The 23,205-nt window shown below is 43.9% G+C and overlaps 1 protein-coding gene and 1 pseudogene across 4 annotated transcripts in view; one reads left to right on the top strand and one right to left on the bottom strand.

Annotated features, from left to right (window-relative positions):
• Nucleotides 1-980: 980 nt before the first annotated feature.
• The window catches only part of TENT4B (terminal nucleotidyltransferase 4B), a 43,687-nt gene continuing 21,462 nt past the window's right edge, over nt 981-23,205 (top strand). For 2 of the 4 annotated variants that reach the window (XM_039880822.1, XM_039880824.1), the window contains exon 1: nt 1,596-2,287. In XM_039880822.1, coding sequence (XP_039736756.1) covers nt 1,665-2,287 — 623 coding nt within the window. In that variant the 5' untranslated portion in view covers nt 1,596-1,664. Of the gene's footprint in view, nt 1,058-1,594; nt 2,288-23,205 lie in introns of those variants that run through there. The other 2 variants (XM_039880823.1, XM_039880825.1) reach the window with 2 other exon arrangements.
• On the bottom strand, nt 19,419-19,537 carry LOC120617467 (uncharacterized; annotated as a pseudogene).

Raw genomic sequence — 23,205 nt, forward strand, 5'->3', positions numbered from 1 at the left:
ACAGACCACTACTCATTTTTCTGGCTATGTAATTCTCAGTATACAGCAAATTTCATTGAGAAAAACTTTTTGATACTGATTCATAGTAAAGCAACAAATACAGTGAACCAAAATTCTGAAGGGTTTTTTGTATGTTTTCCGTAGTTACGAGAGGTCATGTAATTCTCTCGGCAGGACAAAAGGTAGAGCAATGCTTCGTATTTCATAGTTTTTCATCATTTGCCAAAAAAAAACTTTCCAGGATACTGAGCTCCCAAAATAGGCGGCCAAAATGCGGCGCAGGGACTTGTTCTGGACTTTGGACCATCCTTAGAGGACACACATGAAATGTGCTCATTCTTTTTTTCTTGACATTTTAAAATACTTACAATTTCCTTTCCTCGTCTTTTTTTTTTTTTTACCCACGGGGATTGAGAAGACATGCAAATAAGCACTTTGTGGAAAATCTCCACTGATGCCAACAGTATGGTCCTCATTTTTGGCTGAAGAGGTTTTGGGTTTTCCGTTCCTTCTGAACTGGACGGCTTTCCAAAGGTGCCGGTGCCTGTGCATGCCGGCGTGTTTCCGTGCGCGTGACTCCGAGAAGTGGGCTTTGAGCACATGGCTTACACACTCAACGAAGAGGCGCGTGAGGCCGAGCAGGTGGGCGCAGGTGTGCAGTCTCGAGCGGCTGGGGGACCCTCCGCCCAGACCTGCGCCCTCCACGCCAGGCCAGGGCGCGGCAGGGCGGGCGCAGGGAGAGGGGCGGCCGGGCCAGCGGTGCAGCAGCGCAGCCTGGCAGGGTCAGGTAGGGTCCAGGTGACGTGCTCGAGAGGTTGGGGGACCTTTTCTCCCTCCTGCTGGTGCGCTTAGAGCGGAGACCTCGGGAGGGGTGCAGAGGGCTGAGGAGGTCCCGGAGGCCACCAGGCGGGTGGGGGAGGGCACAGTGGGCGGGGCGCTCCTCCCACAATCCAGTCCTGGCGGAGCTGACGGCGACTTCCGTCCGGCCTCACCGTCTTAGGGACGCGGAAACCGAGACCGGGGACGGCGCGCGCGTGAGGGGCGCCCGGACGCCCAGGTACGTGAGGTCCCCTCCGCGGCCGGCACGGGGACGGTTGGGCCCGGCGGTTGCGGCCCCGACTGAGCCCCGCCGCGGCCACTGTGACGCACTGCGCGGCCTCCCGGGCTGACGGGCGGCGTGGCGCGGCGGGGGCGGGGCGAGCGCGGGAGGGCGGGGCGGGGGCGGAGCGAGCGGGGCGGAGCCGGCCGAGGCCCCGCCCCGGGGCCGGAGGAGCAGGACGCTACGGAGCAGGCGCGTCCGCCGCCGCCGCCGCCGCCGCCGCCGCTGCCGCCGCCGCCGCCGCCGCCGCCGCCGCCGCCAGCCCTTCTCCCGAGCCGCCGCCGCGGCCGCCATTTGCACGGGGACCCCAGTGACAGGGGCTCGGCGGAGGGGCGGAGGGGCGGAGGGAGGGGGTGGGCCCGCGGAGCCCCCGAGGGCGGGAGCGACGCGGCCGGCGCCGGCCGGGCTCCCTGCGCGACCGCGCCGCCCGTGGCGGGCCCGGAGCAGCAGCAGCAGCGGCAGCAGCAGCAGCCGCCGAGGCCGGGCGTGCGCCTGAGGCGCGGCGGCGGCGGCGGCGGCCCTGCGGGCGGCCGGGAGAGGCGGGGGCAGCGGCCGCCGCCGTTTGATGGATCCGAGGATCGCCTGGTTCCAGCCAGAGCAGCTCGGACCGTCCAACAGTCTGTGGATGCAGATCTGGGAGACGACTCAGGGGCTGAGGAACCTCTACTTCAACCACCACTGTCACAGCAGCGGCGGCGCGAGCGGCGGCGGCGGCAGCACGGCCACCGGCGGGAGCGGCAGCGGCAGCGGCAGCCCCAGCGGCGCGGCCCCGGCCCCGGCCCCGGCCGGCATGTACCGCTCCGGGGAGCGCCTGCCGGGCGGCCACGCGCAGCCGGCGGAGCAGCGGGACTTCTTGCCCCTGGAGACGACCAACAACAACAACAACCACCACCAGCCCGCGGCCTGGGCCCGCCGGGCTGCCGCGGGCCCCTCGGCATCCCCGTCCCCCTCGGCGTCCTCGTCCCCGCACTCGTCGGCCGCCGGCCCCGCCGCGGAGTCCGTCGACCCGGCCTCGGGCAGCAGCAACAAGAGGAAGCGCGACAACAAGGCCAGCACCTACGGACTCAACTACAGCCTGCTGCAGCCCAGCGGCGGGCGGGCGGCGGGCGGCGGCCGGGCGGACGGCGGCGGGGGCGTGTACAGCGGGACCCCGTGGAAGCGCAGGAACTACAACCAGGGAGTCGTGGGGTGAGTGGCTGCCCTGCGGCCTGGGGCCTGGTCCTTGCCAGCGCGCAGCCGGGCACACGCCCACAGAAGGGGGGTTGGGGGAGCCCGGGCGGGGCCACCCCCTCGGCTGCCTTCGCTGCTGCTTCGGAGGGGGCTGACGGCCACCCCTTCAACCCTGCACCATCCACGCCTCCCCCTAACCCTTCTTGGCGGTCCACACCTTTCCCTCTCCCGCTCCGCCATCCACACCCTCCGCTCCCCTCCCTTAGTCATCCACACTCTCCCTCTTAACCGTCCACAGCTTCCCCGGCCCCCCTTATCCATCCATTCTTTCCTCCCATCCCCCCTGTCAAACACACCTTCCCCGATTCCCCGCTCCAGTCCTCTCCACCTTGCTCCCCTCGTCACACCCTAGATGAGCTTGCTTAGCACAGGCAGATCATTCATTCCCCGAGAACATTCCCGGGTTAGTGCCTTTCGATGGAACAGGACCTGGAGGTGCTTTCCTTGCCAGGAATAGAAACATCCAGAAGCTCCTCCCCCTCCCCAGTCCCAAACAGCAGTCGTCAGCCCTGTAAGTCTTTGCCTGCTGTTGACCCTTTGGCCCATCATTTCACTTTTTATTTTTAAAAAATTCCGCGTATTAGCGATGCCTTGTTCCGCGGGGAGTGAGGAATGGGCTGACAGCTAGGTTTAGGCTGGGGGAGGTGGCGAGCTCTTCCTCTGAGGCCGATAGAACTTTCTGGGAGTTCATGGTCCTTGGACCCAGCTTTTGTCTGTAAAGTTATCATCCTGTCAGAGACAGCCAATGCTTTTCATTCTAGGGGGTAACTTTATGCTAATGAGCGAGTGTTGCACCACTAATGACTGTTTAAAGTTCATCTGTTACAAAATGCAGTCCTACCTGACCCCTAGCGAATTATGTACATAGGCAGGGAATGTTTTCAGGTAGATTTCTCTTCTGGAAAATCCCCTGGGCTGGAATAGGTTACTGAGTCTTTTATTTATTTATTTATTTTGGGGGGAGGTGACATTTTTGTTTATGTCTGTATATGTTTACCTGGAATATGGAGAATGAGCTTTCAAATTGCTTTTCACTTTTCAGCTCCTGTTTTACATTGGGGGCTACAGTAGGCAAATGAATTCACTATCAGTAATCCCTTGTGAAACCTTTTCTTAGATTCACCCATTCAGATTGGCCCTGTTTTGGCAAGCAAAGACAGTTCACCTTTTTAGGTTGGTGGGTTCCATCTGCTTCTAGTGGGCTGGTGTCTGCTGCGTGCTACTATTACAACTCTCACCTTTCATGGAAAATGCAGCCGAGTGTGTTAAGACTGCCATGGGGGACAGGCACCTGTCAGACCCGTCCTCGCTTTCCCCTGGTGAACCTTTTAGGGTTGAGTCCTCTGCTGGGGAGCTTAGGGGCGCTCTCCATGGTCATCACGTTTTAATAAAAGGCTCACAGTTCCATCCTGTTAGTATTTCCAAGAGGCGGCATAAACCTGTGGCTTAGTGACAAGCAAATTGATATTGAGGGATTCTGGTAGTTTCGTTTCACAGGAACAGGCTCCAGTTAAGTAATCACTGTCAACTAAAACCTTGAAGTTCCCTAATTTTGCTTTACTGAAGCTCCTGCGTATGTGTCTAGCAAAGATATATCATCAGTCCCAAATGCTGGCTGCCTGTCTTGCCGATAGATTAGAAACTGTCCTGTCCTCTGTTTGCTGTTTATTGTCGAGGATACTGTAAAAGGGTCACATTTGAAATTGAGTAGAGGCAACATGGTCAAATATTATATTGCCCTCAAAGGGATTAAAGAGAGGAATTTCTATTTCCCAGAGGGATTACTGTTTAAAAACTGATTGTAAACCTATTTTAAGACTGCTTATGACTTTATTAGACTTTCCATTCTTTTGCCGCCTCCTCTAGAGGCTGTCAGCTGTTTAAAATTTTTTTATTATGTCAGGCGATTCCTAAGAGTATTTTTATAAGAGTGTCTGGGTGCTTAAAAATTCTTGTTTTGATTTATGGATCCTTATTTCTTGACTTTTACGGAAGTTTTGCTATTTTTAATACAAATATTTTAAAACTCTGAATTCAGAGTGCTATGTTAGTCTATTCTGAGATGAAACATAGTAAAACTGTTGCCAGCATTCTGAGTTGTTGAGATGTGACTGACATTTAGCTAATAGGTTAACAAATTGTGGTGGTCCCTGGCCTCTGAACTGACAGTGCAGATAGGGAGGGGAGAGAGAAGCACATGAACAGTGGGCGAGAACTGTGGGTCAGCTGTATGCACTGTCTCGCATCTGCCTTGATCCCTCTGGGTTCTCTGCTTCGGCCAAGCTGGTTGACTTCTCTGTTGTTGGTTTCTTGATTTTTTTTAGGTCCCTCCTCTGAATTCTGGAAGTACTTGCTTCATGCTCTTGGCATAGCTTGCTTATTTATGTTTACTTTTCTTTTGATGTATATGTTTCTTCTTACCCACTAGGTCACCAGTTAAGATAGGAATTTCTTAGATGTGGAGTAAGTTATTTGGATTTCATCCCCAAGTCTTAATAGACCTCTTTCCAAGTTCAGCTCACCTGGGCTCACCATCGTGGCCCCTCTCCGCGTACCCACAGACTCTGGGGGTTGTTTGCTTTCCTTTTCTTCTCTTCAGAGTTGCTTTCACTTACTTTTGCTTGGGATTCATTTTTCTCCAAGGCTAACCGTGGTGTAGGAAGCAGTCCACCTGCTCCTTCTGGTTGTCCTCGAAAACGAGCCATAAACCCTTTTCTTTGCAAAGATTTAATTGTTGATCACCATGGAGAAATAAGTGAGGACAAAAATCAGCAAACAGAGGAAACTTATGGAAATTCAGAGTCCTGGATCCGAGCCCCGGTGTCCAGCAACTTCCCGTGGAAGGTGCTTGGTGCTTGTCCAAGCTCATGAGGGGAGGTTTGTGTTGGCCATGCCACCAGATCTGGAGATACTTTTTCAAGGCTTGGTTGACTTGTTTAACATGATGCTTTGGAATACGCATTTGACCACGGGACACCAAGAAGACCCCTTTGGGAGGCCTGGGTTTAAAAATGGGGACAGGAAGGAAGAATGAATATGAGCAGCACTTCAGCCCAAGAACAGAGAGGATTCTGAGTCACTTCATGGACTTAATAGTCACTCTGCAGCCTTGACCTTGAGTGACTGGGGAAATGCTGGTGTTATTATCGAAAACAAGGCTTACGACCACTGGTTTGGAGCAAAAGATAGGGTGATGTTTAGGTGGAACTGTCCAGCAAGGAGCTGAAGTTTGGGGCTCAGACGTAGTCTCTACTGTGCAGGGCAGCGTCCGTCTGTCCTTACGTACAATGTACACTCGTCATGGCAAGTCCAGGATGCTGACGCTGGCTTCAGCCCTGGCATTGTGGCCTTTTCCTCCTCATTTCCACACACCGTGGTCAGTGGGATTGGCGTGCGTGCTGGGCTCCAGAGTGGTCAGGCAGGTTAACATGGGCGGAGTGTGAAAGAATTTAGAGGCCTTACTCCAAGCACTTGATTGAAGTATAATTTCTGTGTGTTTGCACATGTCACCCACAGTAATTCTTTAGTGAACTGAAACCTTCAGGTGATTGAGTTTTGCTGCATTGGGGACTGAAATGTGCTTTTAAGAAGACGTTAAGTTTCCTACAGTGTAGATTCTACATTAGTAGTATGATTCACATTTGAGAATTTCCTCAAATCGAGTATACTGCGTTCAGCTAAGTTAATTTCATGCCACGACTCATCTTCTTTCCAAAATGTGTGACTAGTGAACGCCATTGCTGTCAGAATTATTGACATTTCAGTGTCTGGAATCTTTTTCATCTTCCATTAAGTTTTTTAGCTGTTGAAACAGTGAGTGAGTAGTTTTTCGGAGTCTACTCCGTGTTCACACAGAAGGTTTAGTATATTGCAGGAAAGGAAGGATGAGAAAGAGATACTAGAAAAGTCTAAGGCAGGGAGGAGGGAGAGCGAGTGTGAGAACAATTCTGGTTCTGGGGTGCTAGTGGCCTAGCATCACAGCTCCTTCTGTGACCCCCTGCCAATGAATCCTAGTGTTAGGAGTCCAGAGGGGTCCATGAGAAGAAAGTTCAAGGGCACCCTTGCTGATGTTGGGTTGTCAGATGGTTGTGGTTAGATACTCTTACACCTGCTGAAGCTGAGAGGATTCGAACCATTTTTTTCTATGGAGGAGAGAAAAACTGTAAGACTGTGCTTGGCTTTCCCTTCTCCCGCCTGTTGAATCCGTTACAGTAACATTTAGTGAAACTATTTCTGGATCACACCCATGGCACTGGAGAGTGTGTGTCGATCACTCACCCACACACAGGTGTACCGAAATCTCGAAGGGGCTGTAGGCCAGAGAGGATGCTGATTTGAAAAACTAGGGTCTGGCCCGGACAGCTCAGCCTGCTGGAGGAATTCTGAGGGTCACCTGTAGACTCTTCTTTCTACCCCTCAGAATGTGTGCTCGGGACTCGACTGCCGCCAAACACCAAAAAGCCTTCACAGTCACTTTGCCAATTTAAAAATGACAGGGAATTATTTTTTTCTAAGATGATATTTATCCAAGTTGAGGTTGTCCTTAAGCTAGCTAGACTTTCCATTATTTTGGACCCAAATAGCAGGAGATATGTTTATTTCCATCCTATAAGTTACTTGATGATGTAAGAGACTTTTGTGTGCTCAGGGCTTTGGGCCACATGGAGATTTGAGTTAAAGATTTTGGGAGAAACTGAATGTGCAGTTGTGTGTGTTTGCACTGACTCCTTATTCAGTCGAACCATTTCAAGTCTGAAAAAAACCTTGCCGTGTGCCTGAGACTTTATGTGAGGATCTGGTAACTTCACTCAGGACTTTAGCTAAAGCCTTGATTTCTGCTGAAGTAGTTTGAATAGTTTGCAGAAACCCGTATTTTCAGATTGCTCAATAAAATCAAAGTGCTCTTGGTTGCCTTTTTATCAAGTTCCAAAATGTTCTGTTAAACCTTTCCTATTTGTTGTATTAACCTTCTCATCAGTGAATAGCCCCATCTTTTTTTTTTTACATTTTATTTTGAAATACAGATTCACAGAAATTTGCAAAAAAAAAAAAAAATAGTACAGCGAGATCATGTTCCCTTCACCTTGTTTGGTGAAATGATAACATCTTACGTAACTATGGTTTAATATCAAAACCAGGAAATTGACATTATTATAATCCATAGCCTTATTCACATTTCACCAACTTTATATGTACTCATTTGGGGATAAAATTATGACTTGAAAAGGTTCTAATTTTCACGTTGTACTTTGGTTTTATATTTTTTCTTTGTTTTATCTTTGAAGGGCTTCCTTTACATGTCTCATTTTTAGAAACTAGTTAGAAACTGGTATGAAGTGAGCTTTATTTTCATTCTCTAAAAACATGCAAAAGACAGCCGCAGAGTTCCTTTCAAAATTCAGAGTCCTCTCCTCTCGTAAATGGGTAAACTTTACTTCCTGTTGGCTTGGCTCTATTTTGGGGACTATACCCTGTGATTAGTGGTGGTAGTTAAGTTTTTTACAGCATTTTTATATCTGCACAATGTTTTCAGACTGTGTAGAATAAATACTCGTATCTTCAGATCTGTACTAGAATAAACTATTTCTTCAGAACCATTTTCTGGACTGAGAATGAGAGCTGGTCTCTAATAAGAGACAACAGTAGTCGCTGTTTCGATTTTGTCAAAATAACATAACTTTCAGCACCGTCAAGTATTTACCACCAAAGCAAGAATAAGAATCCGTTAGGTTTGTGGCTGTGGAGTGTAAAAAGTTAATTTGCAGTAATTTGGCTTTAATAAAGAATTAGGTCTGTGATGTGGTTTGAAATTTTGATGTCTTTATTCCCAGAAGTTAGTAATTCACCTTTTATTTTCTTCTTTGTATGAGGTGCTAAAACCACTGTTCTTTAGAATACTTGTTTTTAAAATCAACATATGTTTTACATAAGAAATGCTAATTGTCAAAAACCAGACAATACAGGTAGACCACAGTAAGAAACAAATAGCCCCTATAGTACCACTACTAGGAATAGCTACTGTTAACATTTGATGTAAATATTTTTAGACTTTTTGATGAATGTATACATTATTTCCTTTCTTCTTTTTGTCAATGTGGACTCCTACTGTGGGTACACTTAAATTTTTTTTCCAAGTTAAAGAATTTAAAAAAAAAAATATATATATATCACCTCACACCTGTTAGAATGGCTATTATCCAAAAGACAAGAAATAGCAAGCGTTGGTGAGGATGTGGAGAAAATGGAACTCTTGTGTGTGTTGGTGGGACTGTAATTTGGTGCAGCCACCATAGAAATCAGCATGGAGGTTCCTCAAAAAATTATAAATGGGATTACCATGTGACCTAGCAATCCTACTTCTGGGTATTTATGTGAAGAAAATGAAAATACTAACTCGGAAAGCTATCTACACCCCCATGTTCACTGCAGCATGACTTATAGTAGCCAAGATATGGGAACAGTGTGTGTCCATCGAGGGATGAATTGGATAAAGAAAAATTTGACACACACACACACACACACACACACACACACACACACACACACAGAGTGGAATATTATTCAGCCATAAAAAGGAATGAGTCTATGGCTATGCCACCGTGAACAAGCCAGATCCTGTCTGATCTTGGAAGAAGCTAAGCAGGGTCGGGCCTGCTTAATATTTGGATGGGAGACTACCTAGGAAGACCAGGTGCTGTAGGCGTAAAAAATAAAAAATAAGAGATCGTAAGCTGACAAGGTCCTTGCAATCTGTGTGGTCAACCAAGGGTTGCCTCGCCTAAAAAAATAAAATAAGTAAAATAAGTTAAAATAAATAAAGAGTGAGCCTGCCATTTGTGACAACATGGGTGGACCTTGAGGGCATTATGCTAAGTGAAGTGAGTCAGAGAAAGACAAACACTATATGATTTCACTTATATTTGGAATCTAAAAACGAAAAACACAAGCTTATAGATTCAAAGACCAGATTGGTGTTTGCCAGAGGTGAGGTATGGGGGTGGGCAGAAAGGGTAAATGGGGTCAAAAGTTACAAACTTCCAGTTATAAAATGAGCAAGGCCTGGGGATGTAATGCACAGCGTGGTGATACAGTTAGTAATACTGTTGTGCGTATTGAAAGTGGCTAAATCTTAAAAGTTCTCTTAGACAAGGAGATCTATATGTATGATGACAGATTTTAGCTAGACTTATTGTGGTGATCATCTCTCCTTATATACAAATATCAAATCATTATGTTGTATACTTGAAGCTAATACAATTATGTCAATCATACCTCGATTTAAAAAATAAATTAACAAAATATATTTTTTAAACAACAGAAATTTATTCTCTCACAATCTGGAGGCCAAAAGTTAGAACTGGTTTTTATTTTAGGATTGTTTTCTTCTTTTGGAGAAGGGCATAAGGCTATTGTGGGCATACTTTTTTTGACTTAAAAAGTTGTAACAATATGACAAACATCTTTCCATGTAAAATATATTTCTTTGTATTTCCGTTTTTCAATTCCCCATCACCTTTAGTGTGACTGTGTACCTGCTGTGCGTGGGCGCCGCAGTCTACCGATTGAATACACCTTAATTTATTTCACCCATCTTGGGCTGGATGTTTAGTTTGTTTCCAGTCCTTTTTGTTTTGTTTCATTTTTTTTTGTTTTGTTTTAATAAAAGACACGCTAAGCCTTTGCGCCAAACAGGATTCTCTCTTTTACTTTTCTACTTGTTTTTATAAGATATAATTCACATACCATCAAATTCACCCTTTTAAAGTGTGTTGTTCAGTGGTTTTAGAATATTGCAGGGTTGTGTAACCATCCCAGCTGTCAGATTCCAGAACGTTTTTGTCCCCCTGGAAAGAAACCCCGGACCCAATATCACTCCCCACTCTTGCCTTCCCCCTTAGCTCCTGGCAACCTCATACCGACTTTTTGTCTGTGTAGATTCAGTGTTCTGAACGTTTCATAAGAATGGAGTCATGTCGTATGTGGCCTTTTGTGCCTGGCTTCTTTCACTTAGACTGATGTTTTCAAAGTTCATCCACCAGTAGCATGTGCCTGTACTGCTTTTTATGGCTGAATATTTCATCGTATGGATACACCATGTTTCTTTTATCCCTTTATTAAGTGATAGACATTTGGCTTGTTTCCACTTTTTTGGCTACTGTGAATAATGCTGCTCTGAACATTTGTGTACAAGTTTTTGTGTGGACATATGTTTTCATTTCTCTTGGGTAAATACCTAGCAGTGGAATTTCTGGCTCATAGGAAGTAGCTGTAACATTTTTCATTTCCACTAGCAACATATGAGGTTTCCAGTTTCTCCATATTCTTGGCAACAATTTTATTTTCTGTCTTTTTGATTACGGTCATCCTAGTGGGTGTGAAGTGGATTCTCATTGTGGTTTTGATGTGCATTTCCCTGATGCCTAATGATGTCGAACATCTTTTCATCTGCTTGTAGGCCATATGTATGTCTTTGGGGAAATGCCTGTTCAAATCCTTTCCCCGTTTTTGTAATTGGGTCGTCTTTTACTGTTGAGTTGTAAGAGTTCTTTTCCTATTCTCGATATAAGACCCTCATCAGAGAGATGATTTGCAGATTTTTTCTCCCATTCTGTGGATTGTCATTTTACTTTCTTGAGAGTGTGCTTTGAAGCACAAAGGTTTGTTTTTCCTGTTTTATAAATCCCAGTTTTTTTTCTATTTGTGATTTAGGCGTCATATCTAAGAAACGTTGCCAAAAATTAACCCTTCTGTTTCCCTCTAGGATTTCTATAGTTTTAGCTCTTACGTTAGATCTTTGATCCAGTTCGAGTTCATTTTTATATATAGTCTTTCTCTTGCCTGTGTATATCCAGTTGTCCCAGCATTTGTGCTTTCTAGAACACCATAGAGTTGAAATCATATTGTCTGCTTTCACTTAGCAATATGCAGTTAATGTTCTTTCATACTTCGTGCTGGCTTGGTGGCTTATTTTTTTAATCGCCGAATAATACTCCATTATATGGATGTACCGAAGTTTATTTATCCAGTTACCTACTGAAGGACATCTTGGTTGTTTCAAGTTTTGGCAATTGTGAATAAAGCTGCCATAAACACCTGTGTGCAGGTTTTTGTGTGGACATGTTTTCAGCTCAATTGGATAAATACCAAGGAGTGTGATTGCTGGATTGGATGGTAAAAGTATGTTTAGTTTTGTAAGAAACTGCCAAATTATCTTCCGCAGTGGCTGTGCTATTTCTCATTCCCACCAGGTATGCATGAGAGTTTCTGTCGCTCCACATCCGTGCCAGCATTTAGTATTGTCAGTGTTTTGGATTTTGGCTCTTCTTAGAGGTGTATAGTGGTACCTAGTGATTTTAATTTGCAGTTCCCTCATGGCACTTGATATCGAGTGTCTTTTCATATGCTTATTTGCCATTTGCATTTTCTTGGTGAGGTGTCTGCTCACGTCTTTGCCCATTTTTTAATTGGATTATTTTCTTATAGTTGAGTTTTAAGAGTTCTTTGTACATTTTGGATACTAGTCCTTTATTAGATATGTTTTGTAAAAGTTTCCTCCCAGTCTGTGGTTTGCCTTTTCATTCTCTTGACAGTGTCATTTGCAGAGCGAGAGTTTTACTTTTAATGAAGTCCAATTGAACAGTTTTTTCTTTCATGGATCGTGCTTTTGATATTGCGTCTGAAAAGTCATTGACAAACTCAGGGTTACCTAGATTTTCTCTTATGTTTATCTTCTAGGAATTTTATAGTTTTGTGCTTTACATTCAGGTCTGTGACCCATTTCGAGTTAATTTTTATGAAAGGTAGAAGATCTGTGTCTGGATTTATTTATTTAGTTTTGCATGTGAACGCCCGATTCTTCCAGTGCTATTTGCCAAAAAGACCGTCTTTTCTCCTCTGAATTGCCTCTGTTCCTTGGTCTTAGATCAGCTGACTGTAGGTCTGTTTCTGGGCACTCGGTTTTGCATTTGTTCTTTCACGAGGACCACGCTGTCTCGATCGCTTTAACTTCATAGTGAGCCTTGAAGTCTAGTCACGTTAGTCTTCCAGCTTTGTACTTCTTCTGTATCGTATTGGCTATTCTGGGTCTTCTGCCTTTCCGTATACTTTTTAGAATCAGGTTGTCGATATGCATGAAATACCTTGCTAGAATTTTGATTGGGATTTCATCGAATCTGTAGATCAAATTGGGGAGAAATGACAATGACAGCTTGACAATATAGAGTTTTCCTATTTATGTACCTGGAATAACTCTCCATTTCTTTATATCTTCTTTGATTTCTTTCATCAGAGTTTTATAGTTTTCTTCCTGTAGCTCTTGTACGTATATTGTTAGATTTATACCTAAGTGTTTCCATTTTTTCGATGCTAATGCAAATGGCATTGTGTTATAAATTTCAAATTCCTATTGCTTATCGCTGGTGTATAAGAGAGCTTTTGACTTTTGTTTATTAACTTGTATCCTGCAACCTTGCTGTAATGGCATATTAGTTCCAGGGATTTTTTTGTTGTTTCTTTGAGATTTTCTACATAGATAATCACGTCATTAGCAAAGAAAGGCAGTTTTTTTTTCTTCTTCCCCAGTCTGTGCACTTTTAGTTCCTTTTCTTGTCCTTTCGCATTAGCTAGTACTTTCAGGCTGGTGCTGAATACGAGTGGTGAGAGTAGACATCTTGCATTGCTCCTAATGAGTGGCAAAACATCTCACTTATCATCATTAAGTATGATGTTCACCGTAGGATTTTGGTATGCATTCTTGAGGAACTTCCTGTTCCAGTTTACTGAGAGCTTTTGATTGGGTGTTTAATTTTTTCAAGTGCTTTTTCCGTATCTATCAATATGATCATAGGATTTTTCATTTTTAGCCTCTCGATCTGATGGATGACATAAATTTATTTTTGAATTTTGAACCGGTCTTGCGTACCTCCAATAAATCCCATGTGGTCACAGTGTATATAATTCTTTTTGTACATTGTTGGACTCAGCTAATATTTTGTTTAGGATTTTTTTTAGGATTTGCGTTCATGAGAGATACTGTTCAGTACTTTTTCTTTCTTGTAATGTCTTCGTCTGGTTTAGGGTTTAGGGTAATGCTGGCTTCATAAAATGAGTTAGAAAGTACTTCCTCTGTTTCTGTCTTCTGAAGAGATCGTAGAGTATTGAGTTCATTTTCTTTCTTAAACCTTTGGTAGATTTCACTAGTGAACCAATTTGGGGTTGGTGCTTTCTGTTTTAGAAGGTTATTACTATTGATTAATTTACCTTAATAGGTATAAATAAGTCTGTTCAGATTGTTATTTTCTCCTTGTGTAAATTCTAGCAGATTGTCTCCTTCAAGGAATTGGTCAGTTTCTCCTAGGTTATCAAATTTGTGGGCATAGCGTCGTTCATAGTATTCTTTTATTATTCTCTTAATGTTCATACGCTCAGTACTGATGGCCTGTTTGTTTCTGATATTAGTAATTTGTATCTTCTCTCTTTTTTCTTAATCTGGCTAGAGGTTTATCAGTTTTATTAATCTTTTCAAAGAATCAACTTTTGGTTTCATTGATTTTTTTTCTCTGTTGATTTCTTCTTTTCATTGACTTCTGATTTTAATTATTTTTTTGCCCTTACTTTGAATTTAATTCGTTCATCTTTTATTAGTTTCCTAATTTCGAAACTTAGATAATTGATTTTTAGATCTCTCTTTTCTAATACTTGCTTTCAATTTGCTATAAATGTTCCTCTAAGCACTGCTTTTCCTGTCTCTCACAGTTTGATAAGTTATATTTTCATTTTCATTTAGTCAGAAATATCTCTTGAGACTTCTTCTTTGACCCATGTTTTATTTACTCTCCAAGTAGTATGTGTATAATCTCCAAATATTGTATTTTAGGATTTTCCAGCTTTTTTTTTGGTAATTTATTTCTAGTTTAATTTTATTGTGGTCTCAGAGCATAGTTTGTATGATTCTATTTTAAATTTCTTAAGGTTGTTTTCTGGCCCAGAATGTGGTCTGTTTATTTTTTTATTTTTTTATTTTTAAAGAAATGCTGATGATGTATAGTTCTCTCAACTTTATTGTATATGACTTCAAAAAAACATACAGTTAAAATCAGAATGAAGCGTCCCGAGAGTTCATTGATGGATGAATGTATAAACAAAAAGTGGTATATACACATAATGGAATATTATTCACTCTTAAAAAGGAAGGACATTCTGACACGTGCTACAACATGAATAAACCTTGAAGACATGCTAAGTTAAAAAAAAAAAAGAAAGCCAGTCACAAAGGACAGATATTGAATGATTCTACTTCAGTGGGTACCTAGAGAGTGGTCAAATTCATAGATACAGGAAGTAGGATAGTGGTTGCCAGGGGCTACGGGGAAAAGAGAATGGGGGGTTACTGTTTGATGGGTGCAGAGTTTCATTTGGAGAAAATAAGTTCTGGACGGGAGTATAATGCACTATAAATAAGTTCTGGAGATCTATTAGTTACAGGCACAGCATAGTGCCTGTAACTAATAATACTGTGTTGTATACTTGAAATTTACGAAGAGGATAGATCTTATGTTAATATTACATAAAAAATTTATAAAGGGGGCAGGAGGGGACTTTGGGAGGTGACGGGATGTGTCTGGCTTTGATGGTGGTGATGGTTTCACAAGTGTATACTTGTCCTCAAACTCAGCGAGTTGTATACATTAAGTATTAAATATTTTCTATGTCGATCATACTTCAGTAAGTGTTTAAAAAAAAGTTCTGTAGATGGATAGTGGTGATGGTTACACAATGGTGTGAATGCAGTTAATGCTATAAAACTATACTTAAAACTGGTTAAAATGTTAAATGTTATGTATATTTTACAACAATTTTGAAAAATGGAAAAAAATGTTTTAAAATAAAAATGTTGACAAGGAAAAGGTTAGAGTTACTTTAAAAATTCTAATCTTCCAAATGTTTGCATTTATTTTGAGACTTATGCAACTAGTTTAATTTTCATCTGTGATTCATCCAATAGAACATAATTACGTTCCGTTAGGATTTCTTATAGTGTGTTGAGGAATGAAATGTTTATGTAGACCGGCACCAAATTGTATATGTGATGAATCTTACACTTGCAGGAGATATTCATGCATTCGTTTAAGGTCCATTCTGCTTGTCGACTGGTCTGATTTGTAGCCACGTGGTAGAATCATCGTGGGGTTTGAGGTGAGAGGATCTTTAAAGGTCCTTCATTCTAATCCTTTTTTTTAAGAATTGATAAGTCGAACCCCAGAGAGGTTACATGACTTTCCCAAGTGTCACAGCTAGTGAAGTGACTTTATCTTTACCCGACACCAGGGCTCTGAGCATTGACAGGTCTCGGCGTCCTGTCAGCCTAGATGTGTGATGTCCGATACACCCAGGGCTTGGGGTCACCCCCTCCCCTGGCATGCGCTGTTTCCTACAGCCCGTGCAGGGAACGTGCAGGGACCGGTGCTCTGCTTAGGGCTTCAGAAGGGCAAGGCTGACACCTGTTACTTCACAGCAGGCGTCTTAGTCTGAGGAAGTTAAAACACAGTTCTGTTGACTGGGGCCCGCTCCTCAGAGATTCTGGTTGAACAGATGTACAGGGGGCGATGGCTCTCACGTCTTATTTTTAAAAATAATAATCATATGCAGCACAGGTTGAGAAATACTGCTTAAAGATATTTTAAAGCATGAGTTCCCAAACCTGGCTGATTGTCACAGTCCCCTGGGAGCTCAGAACCCTCAGACCTGGGTGCTACAGAGGGGCTGGGGTCAGAGGGGAGCCGAGATGCTGGAGTCCTCTGAGGTTACACTCAGGGTGCAACAGCCTGGCATCCCCGCTCGCTTTTCTGTATTAATCAGAACCAGGCCCGGGGTGTGAAAAGACTTCAGAGTGGCTTTGTGGGCAACAGGCTTCATTTTTAACGAAGCGAAGTTTGGCTCAGGCCGTGTAACACTATTGTTTTTTTGGATTAAAAGTAAAAATGTTTACTAAGGAATTTGAGCTTTTGTATAAGATTTTTTTACAAACTAGGTCTTGTACTAAAAGTGCTTTTTTAATTTTTTGGGCGGTGAGGGGGTCTGGGATTGTTTTTAAGCAAGGAAGAGTATTGGTATTATTGGGGAGCTGCAGAGGGACGTGTCCTTAGATGTGAAAATGTGCCCTTTGTCGATTGGATTCCTGTCTTCATATAGATTCGAATTTCCTTCATGGAGTATTAAATAAGTCAGCACGCAATTTACGATCCAGAGATTTTTCTTTAATTTTGGTTATGTAAGTAAGACATGAATTTGTTCTCTTTCTGAAAACTTAACAAGTATTACAGAAAAGCCGGGAGTCTCACGTGACCAATGTTCTAGCCCCAGCCCCCTCCTTGGAAGGAGCAACTGTCCCCAGTGTCCTATGGATCCTTCCAGAACTTTTCCTGGCAGGTAGACTGACCTCAGAAAGTACACGTTTTGTAACTTTTGCTTTTTCCCACTTACTATACCTCGGACATTTTTTCACATTGGTGTAAGTGCCATGTAGACTTCAGCCGTATTGTGAGCCAGTTTCCCCTTGACGAACAGTTCGTTTCCAAAGTTTGTGTCCCAGCTGCCTCCGTGTGCGCGTGTGCCGACTGCTGGGGCCAGGGCCGGACAGGTGCACGCTCAGGTGTCCTCCAGCCAGGCTGTGCAGAGGTGACAGATGTTTGAGTGAAAACGCAGAGTAGCAGAGCAAGTGCCAGTTTTTGTTTGTAATTGTCATAAAGATGAGGGGCATTTGGGTTCGCTCTATGGACCCTGCGCGTCTGTGTGCCCAGTGCCAGCGTGCTGGGTACTGACTTGGAAACATTTCTAAAAAATGCTGAATTAGGTTAGTGAGGTGAAGATGATTAACAGATAATGGTCGCCAGAATAAGTGTGTCAAAACAGCCAGCAATATGGAGAGAATTTGATGCGTGCTGCATTTTCTTTGGGGCTTGCCTTTCACGATGGTGTTAGGAACTTTAGGTTGTATGTTTAATAATTTTTCTTGTCTATTCGATCAACTCGACTGTAAAATAACAAACTTGCCATTTCAAAGCTCTTCATTATAAGGTATAACTGTATTCGTCTCTATCAACTCTTATTTTGTGTTCCATTTTTGCAAATAATTTTGATCAGCACGAAAGGCCTGAGTGCTTCCCCTGTTTGCACCTTGCACGGTGTTTCTCTGTGCCTACAGAGGCCGCGGACGCGGCTTTGGGGACAGTGGGTACCTACTCCTTTGTCTACATACCAAGGGTGCTTAAGCACTCGCCTGTCGTTGGACGTCTAAGTTGGTCTTTATTTCCTGTTGCTACAAGCGCTGTTGTGTATCGCTGGAGAGACTGAGGGTTGACAGTGAATAGGGAAACAGTTCTCGCTTCCTGGGGCGTCCCAGCCTCTCGGGCCCCTCTCTCCTGCCCCCACTATCAGTTTCCCCATTTTCGTCTTGGTACAGTGGTTGTGCGATTTTTGCCCCATGGGTTTGTTGGCGTGTGTTTGCAATTCGAGGCACGTGTACATGTATTGGCTATAATGTCATTCCACTTTGAAGTTTCACTAACGTGTTAGCATTACATTTTCTCATGCTTATCACTTTGTTATCTGGAAGTGAGACAGTAGTGGACTCCGCACCACCGAACGTCGCTGTTTGTCCTTGGCCAGAAGATCACATGCCCAGGAACGGGGTGAGGTGAACGACTCGGCAGTGCCAGAAATGGGCTCCCTCAGTAATGGTCAGCGGCAGGACATGTAGTGTGTGCCCATAGGTAAGGAAGTTAAGGGCGAAAGGGTTTTTTTGTGACCTCCTGTGGACGCGTGATTACCCTGAGAAGCCAGCAATGCCCAGGAGCTGAGATGGGCAGGTGCAGGTAGGATCGGATTGTTTGCACCTTAAAAGCTCTGAACGCCTTGGTAAGTGGTGCTCGGATTCCTTCGTCCCCTTGGGTCCTGACATGATGCTGTCTGCAAGTGTTTCCGGTGACACTTCGCTTGCTCGTTACCTTAGTCCGGATGCTCAGATTCCGGCTCGTTCCGTTTCGGGTTCGTGTAAGTCACCTGGATGTACGTGTCGTCTTTTCATCGACTTGTTGACCCTCTTATCTCGCTGTGTGGTGGCATGCAAGTCAAGGTCGAGTGTTTTAGGACTAACGGCAGCTCATCCCGCCTCCCTGCACCCCCCCAATAGCCTTGTTGAGATGTAATTCACACACCATGTAATTCACCCATTGAAAGCGTACATTTCAAATGGTTTTTAGTCTATTCATACAGTTGTGTAGCCATCACCAGAATAAGTGTTAGAACGTGGTCATCACCCCCAAAAGAAATCTCGCACCCGTGAGCATTACTCTCCATCTTGCCCTGAACCCCCAGCCCCAGGCCACCAGCGGTCTGCCTTCTGTCTCCACGGGTGCGCCTCTTCTGGACACTTCACGTCGGTGGAATCTCTGGTGGACGTGGCCCTTCGTGTCTGCCTTCCACTGTGCGTAATGTCTTCAAGGTTCGTCCACGTCGTAGCGTACCCAACATGTCGTTCCTCACGTGGCCGACCGACATCCCACTGTGTGGCTCCAGCACACTATGCTTCTCTGTTCACCATCAGTCGATGGACACTTGGGTTGTTTCCACTTTTTGGCTGTTACGGATAATGCTGCTCTGGCCAGTTTTTGTGTGGGTGTAACATTTTCTGTTCTCTTGGGTAGGTGACCTGGCAGTGTTTCCTTTTTTGGTTCTTAGTGTCATTTTAAGCCCAATGTGCTTTCACATTTCCCGTACTTACATGGAAATAGTGTTTTGGCTAAAAAGAAGAAAAAAACAAAACCTAGTTGTGTGTGTGCGCGCGCGCGAGAGAATAGGCTTATTTCCACTCGAATCTTATTTGTAGTCTTGGTATAACTGGCCAAGTAGCAAGCACAAAATTGCAGTTGCTTTCAAGTTCCTGCCTTATTTAGGAATTTTTGCCTTCTATTTATAATTTTTATTTTTTATTCATTTATTTATTTTTAGGCGAGGCAACCCTTGGTTGACCTCACAGATTGCAAAGACCTTGTCAGTTTACAATTCCTTAATTTTAAAAAAAATTTTTTTACGCCTACAGCACCTGGTCTTCCTAGGTGGTCTCCCATCCAAGTACTAACCAGGCCCGATCCTGCTTAGCTTCCGAGATCAGATGGGATCCGGCACGTTCATGGGGGCGTGGCCACAGACCCCGCCTCTTGTTCTTTTTAGGGAGTACAGCTTTTCAGATACACTAAACTGCCTTTGGTCCGTCTCACGATTGTCCTCTCCTTTCCCAGAGGTGACTACTCTTGCAGGCAGGTGTGTGTTCTTCCCAGCCACGTTTTCATGCTTCTGTCTACCTACGTTTACATCTGTAGCGGTACACACCATCAATGTCTGTATTTTTAAACACTCCCTAAACAGTTTAATTTTTAGTTCTAACTCTGTAGCACTGTTTCTCAAATTAAAATCTTCATGAAATATTTTTTGCACATATCTAGTGTTAGCTTAAGTTTTTCTTATTGTGAAAAAAATATATGGAATGTGAAATTTACCATTTTAATCTTTTTTAAGTATACAGTTTAGTGGCGTTAAATACATTCACGGTGTTGTGCAGCCGTCACCACTATTCGTTTCCAGAACCTTTTCATCATCCCAGACAGAAGCTCTCAGCCATTAAACAATTCCTCCCCATCCCCCTCGCCCCCAGCACCTGGAAAGTAGCCTCTGTTCTGCTTTCTCTATGAATTTGCCTGTTCTAGGCACTTCATGGAATCATGCAACATTCGTCCTTGGCGTCTGGCCTGTTACTTCACTTAGCATAATGTTTTTAAGGTTCATCCATGTTATAGCATATATCAGAATTTCCTTCCTTTTTAAGGCTAATATTCCACTGTATGGTTATATCACATTCTATTCATCCATTTATCTTTTGATGGACATTTGAGCTGTCTCTACCTTTTGGCTATTCTGAATAATGCTGTGAACATTGATGTATAAGTCTCTGAGTTTCTGCTTTCAGTTCTTTTCGATTTATAGCTAAGAGTGAGATCGCTGGATCATATGGTAATCGTATGTTTACTTTTTGAGGAACTGCCAAACTGTTTTCCACCACAGCTAAGTAATTTTATATTCCCCTCAGCAGGGCAGGGAGATTCTGATTTTTCCACATCCTCTCCAACACTTATCTTCTGGTTTGTTTGTTTGTCTGTCTGTTTATAACCGCCATCCCGATGGGTTGAAACAGTATCTCGTGGTTTCGATTGGCATTTCTCTAATGACTAATGAGGTCGAGCATCTTTTCATATGGTTATTGGTCGTCTGTACGTCCTCTTCAAGAATCCCATTCGGATTCTTTGGTCATCTCTGAATTGGGCAGTTTGGTTCTTTTGTTGTTGAATTGTGAGAGTTCTTCATATATTTTGGGTATTAATCCTTTATCCAATATGTAATATGCAGATATTTTCTCTCATTCTGTTGCTTGTGTTTTCCCTTCCTTGATAGTGTCTTTTGGTACACAAAAGTTTTCAATTTTGATGGAGTCCAATTTATCTATTTTTTCTCTTGTTGCCTGCGCTTTTGGTGTCATATCCAAGAACTCATCACCAAGTTCACTGACTCCCCAGTGTTTCCTTCTGAAAATTGTCTCATCTTAGCTGGTAAGGTTAGATCTTTGGTCCACTCTGGGTTAATTTTTGTTCATGCCGTAAGCTAAAGGCCGACCTCCGTTGTTTTGCATGTGGGTATGCAATTTCTGCGATCATTTGTTGAAGACTACCCTCCCCACTGGCTGCTCTTGGCACCCCGGCTTATGTTATTTTTGTTATAACGTAAGCATGCCATCCAGGTATAAATTTCCTTATGCTTAAAAGGTTATAAAAACAAAACAGATTAACAAATTAAATATAGATAAAATGACAAAGCCAATACAATTAAATCTAAGTTGATGGGACAGATGCTGTTCTACTCAGTGTGAGCGTGGCATGGCCTGCTGTGGGGTTGGGGTGTGTTTGGAAATACCGTTATCACTGGGCCGCGGGCTGACCCAGTTCCTTCACCCCTTTTCTCTATTCTGAAAACCATAAACCTTTGCAGGGGTGCCGTTTGACCTTACTCGGCGTGTGTGTGTTACACATGGGTAGGTCTTACTCCATTCTTGACCGTTAGTACAGACCAGTTGGAATCTCATTGTTTGGCCCGAGCCTCATGGTAAACACAGCAGCTCACATGGGCCGGGAAATTCCTGGGCGGTTCTGCGTTTCCGGGGAAGCATCTGGGCGATGCAGGCTAGGCGCGTGCTCGCGTTTTTAGAGTAATATTGAAATGAAAACACCCAGTTTGAAAATTCGCGTAGAGAACGTGTGCACTTCGAGATGTGTCTGCAGACTCAGCGTGAGACCCATTTCTCAATGTTCGGCAAACGTCATCAGCTAAGACCGAGGCTGCTTATAAATTTAATTACTTTCCCTCAAGTTTAAACAGTTAAGTGGAGATGCTGACATTCAGGTTTGGCAGGAGGAGTGTGCTTCGCTGTTTGTTTGTTTGGTTGGTTTTCCTTTTCCTCTGGTAACCACTTTTGCGACATTGCTGCTGCTCCCTGCTGCTGTGCTGCCTGCTCGCTCCCAGGCGATGCTCCTTAGGTTCCTTCCTTTAGCTGCTGGTCCACCTCTTTCCTAATTCCATTAACTTCCGTTATTCTCATTGTAACTTCAGTTTTTCTTATTGCTTATTTTTAGTGATTGCATCTTATTGCTCTTCCCCTTGAATACAACCAAAATAAAAGCGTGTATCCTTAATCTTTAGATCATGCAGTGCACGTTTAAGAACAAATTTACTGCCGAAAATCTCTCGAGTGGCTTTTACTACATTAGTTTCATTTTATGTGGTTAACATGATGCTTGAATACTGTGTCTTCTCACCGTTAAATTCTCAACTGAGCGTTCCTGTTTTAAGTAGGAGACTGCCAATTTGATGATTGGAAAATATTAGAAGTGAGTTATGGTGAGAAAAGCTACGAAGAAATATTCCTTTGATCATAAACACCTCTGGCATTTGTTTCTACTTGAAGATGACCTTTTCCTAATGCTTGTTCGAGGAGAGAACCTCTCACCTCTCCAGACAGGTGTGGGGACAGGTGGCTAAAACCTGAGCTGAGACCCCCATGGGGAAGATCCCCTTCAGCTTCTCAAGTGTCCCAGTGCGTGGTGCAGTTCTCATTAGTGTGACCTCCTATATATACCACCCGAAGTCAAACCCTTCTCTTCTACGCATGATATGCAGTAGTACCCTAATATAATTGCAGGATATGATAAAATATTTCTAATAAAAACAATGTACAAGGCAGTGCACAGAATACACAGTGTAACTTGGTCGACTTGATCCATCAAGTTACTCTTGGATGTATTATGGAGCCTACCCATAGGGCAGCGTCAGCAAGCTTTGTCTATAAAGATCGTAAATATTTTAAGCTTTGTCGATTCTGCGGTCTCCGTCTCAGCTTCTCAGCTCTGCTGGTGCCGAGCACGAAAGCAGCCGTGACAGTGCGAATGACCGAGCACGGCCACGTTCCAGTAAAACTTTAAGTCTGTACACGGTGGTTTGAATTGCATGTAACCAACACCTGTCTCAGAATACTCTTCTGATTTCAGCCATTTAAAAATGTAAGAACCTTCTTCCTTGTGGGCTGTTTCCACATAGGAAGTGGGCTGGGTTTGGCCTGCGAGTGCAGTTTGTTGATTTCTGTGTAGAGGAGTTAGTGGGTCTTCGAGGTGCGGTGGAGCCCAGCCCGCCTGATACATGGGTTATTTGTCAGCATACGTGGGAAATAGCTTTTTGGTCCAGGCAGAGGACCAAGGGTGAAGGGAGTCAGGTAGCCT

This window comes from Pteropus medius, unplaced genomic scaffold, assembly GCF_902729225.1.
Source record: "Pteropus medius unplaced genomic scaffold, Ma_sr-lr_union100, whole genome shotgun sequence".
Classification (NCBI taxonomy): Eukaryota; Metazoa; Chordata; class Mammalia; order Chiroptera; family Pteropodidae; genus Pteropus; species Pteropus medius.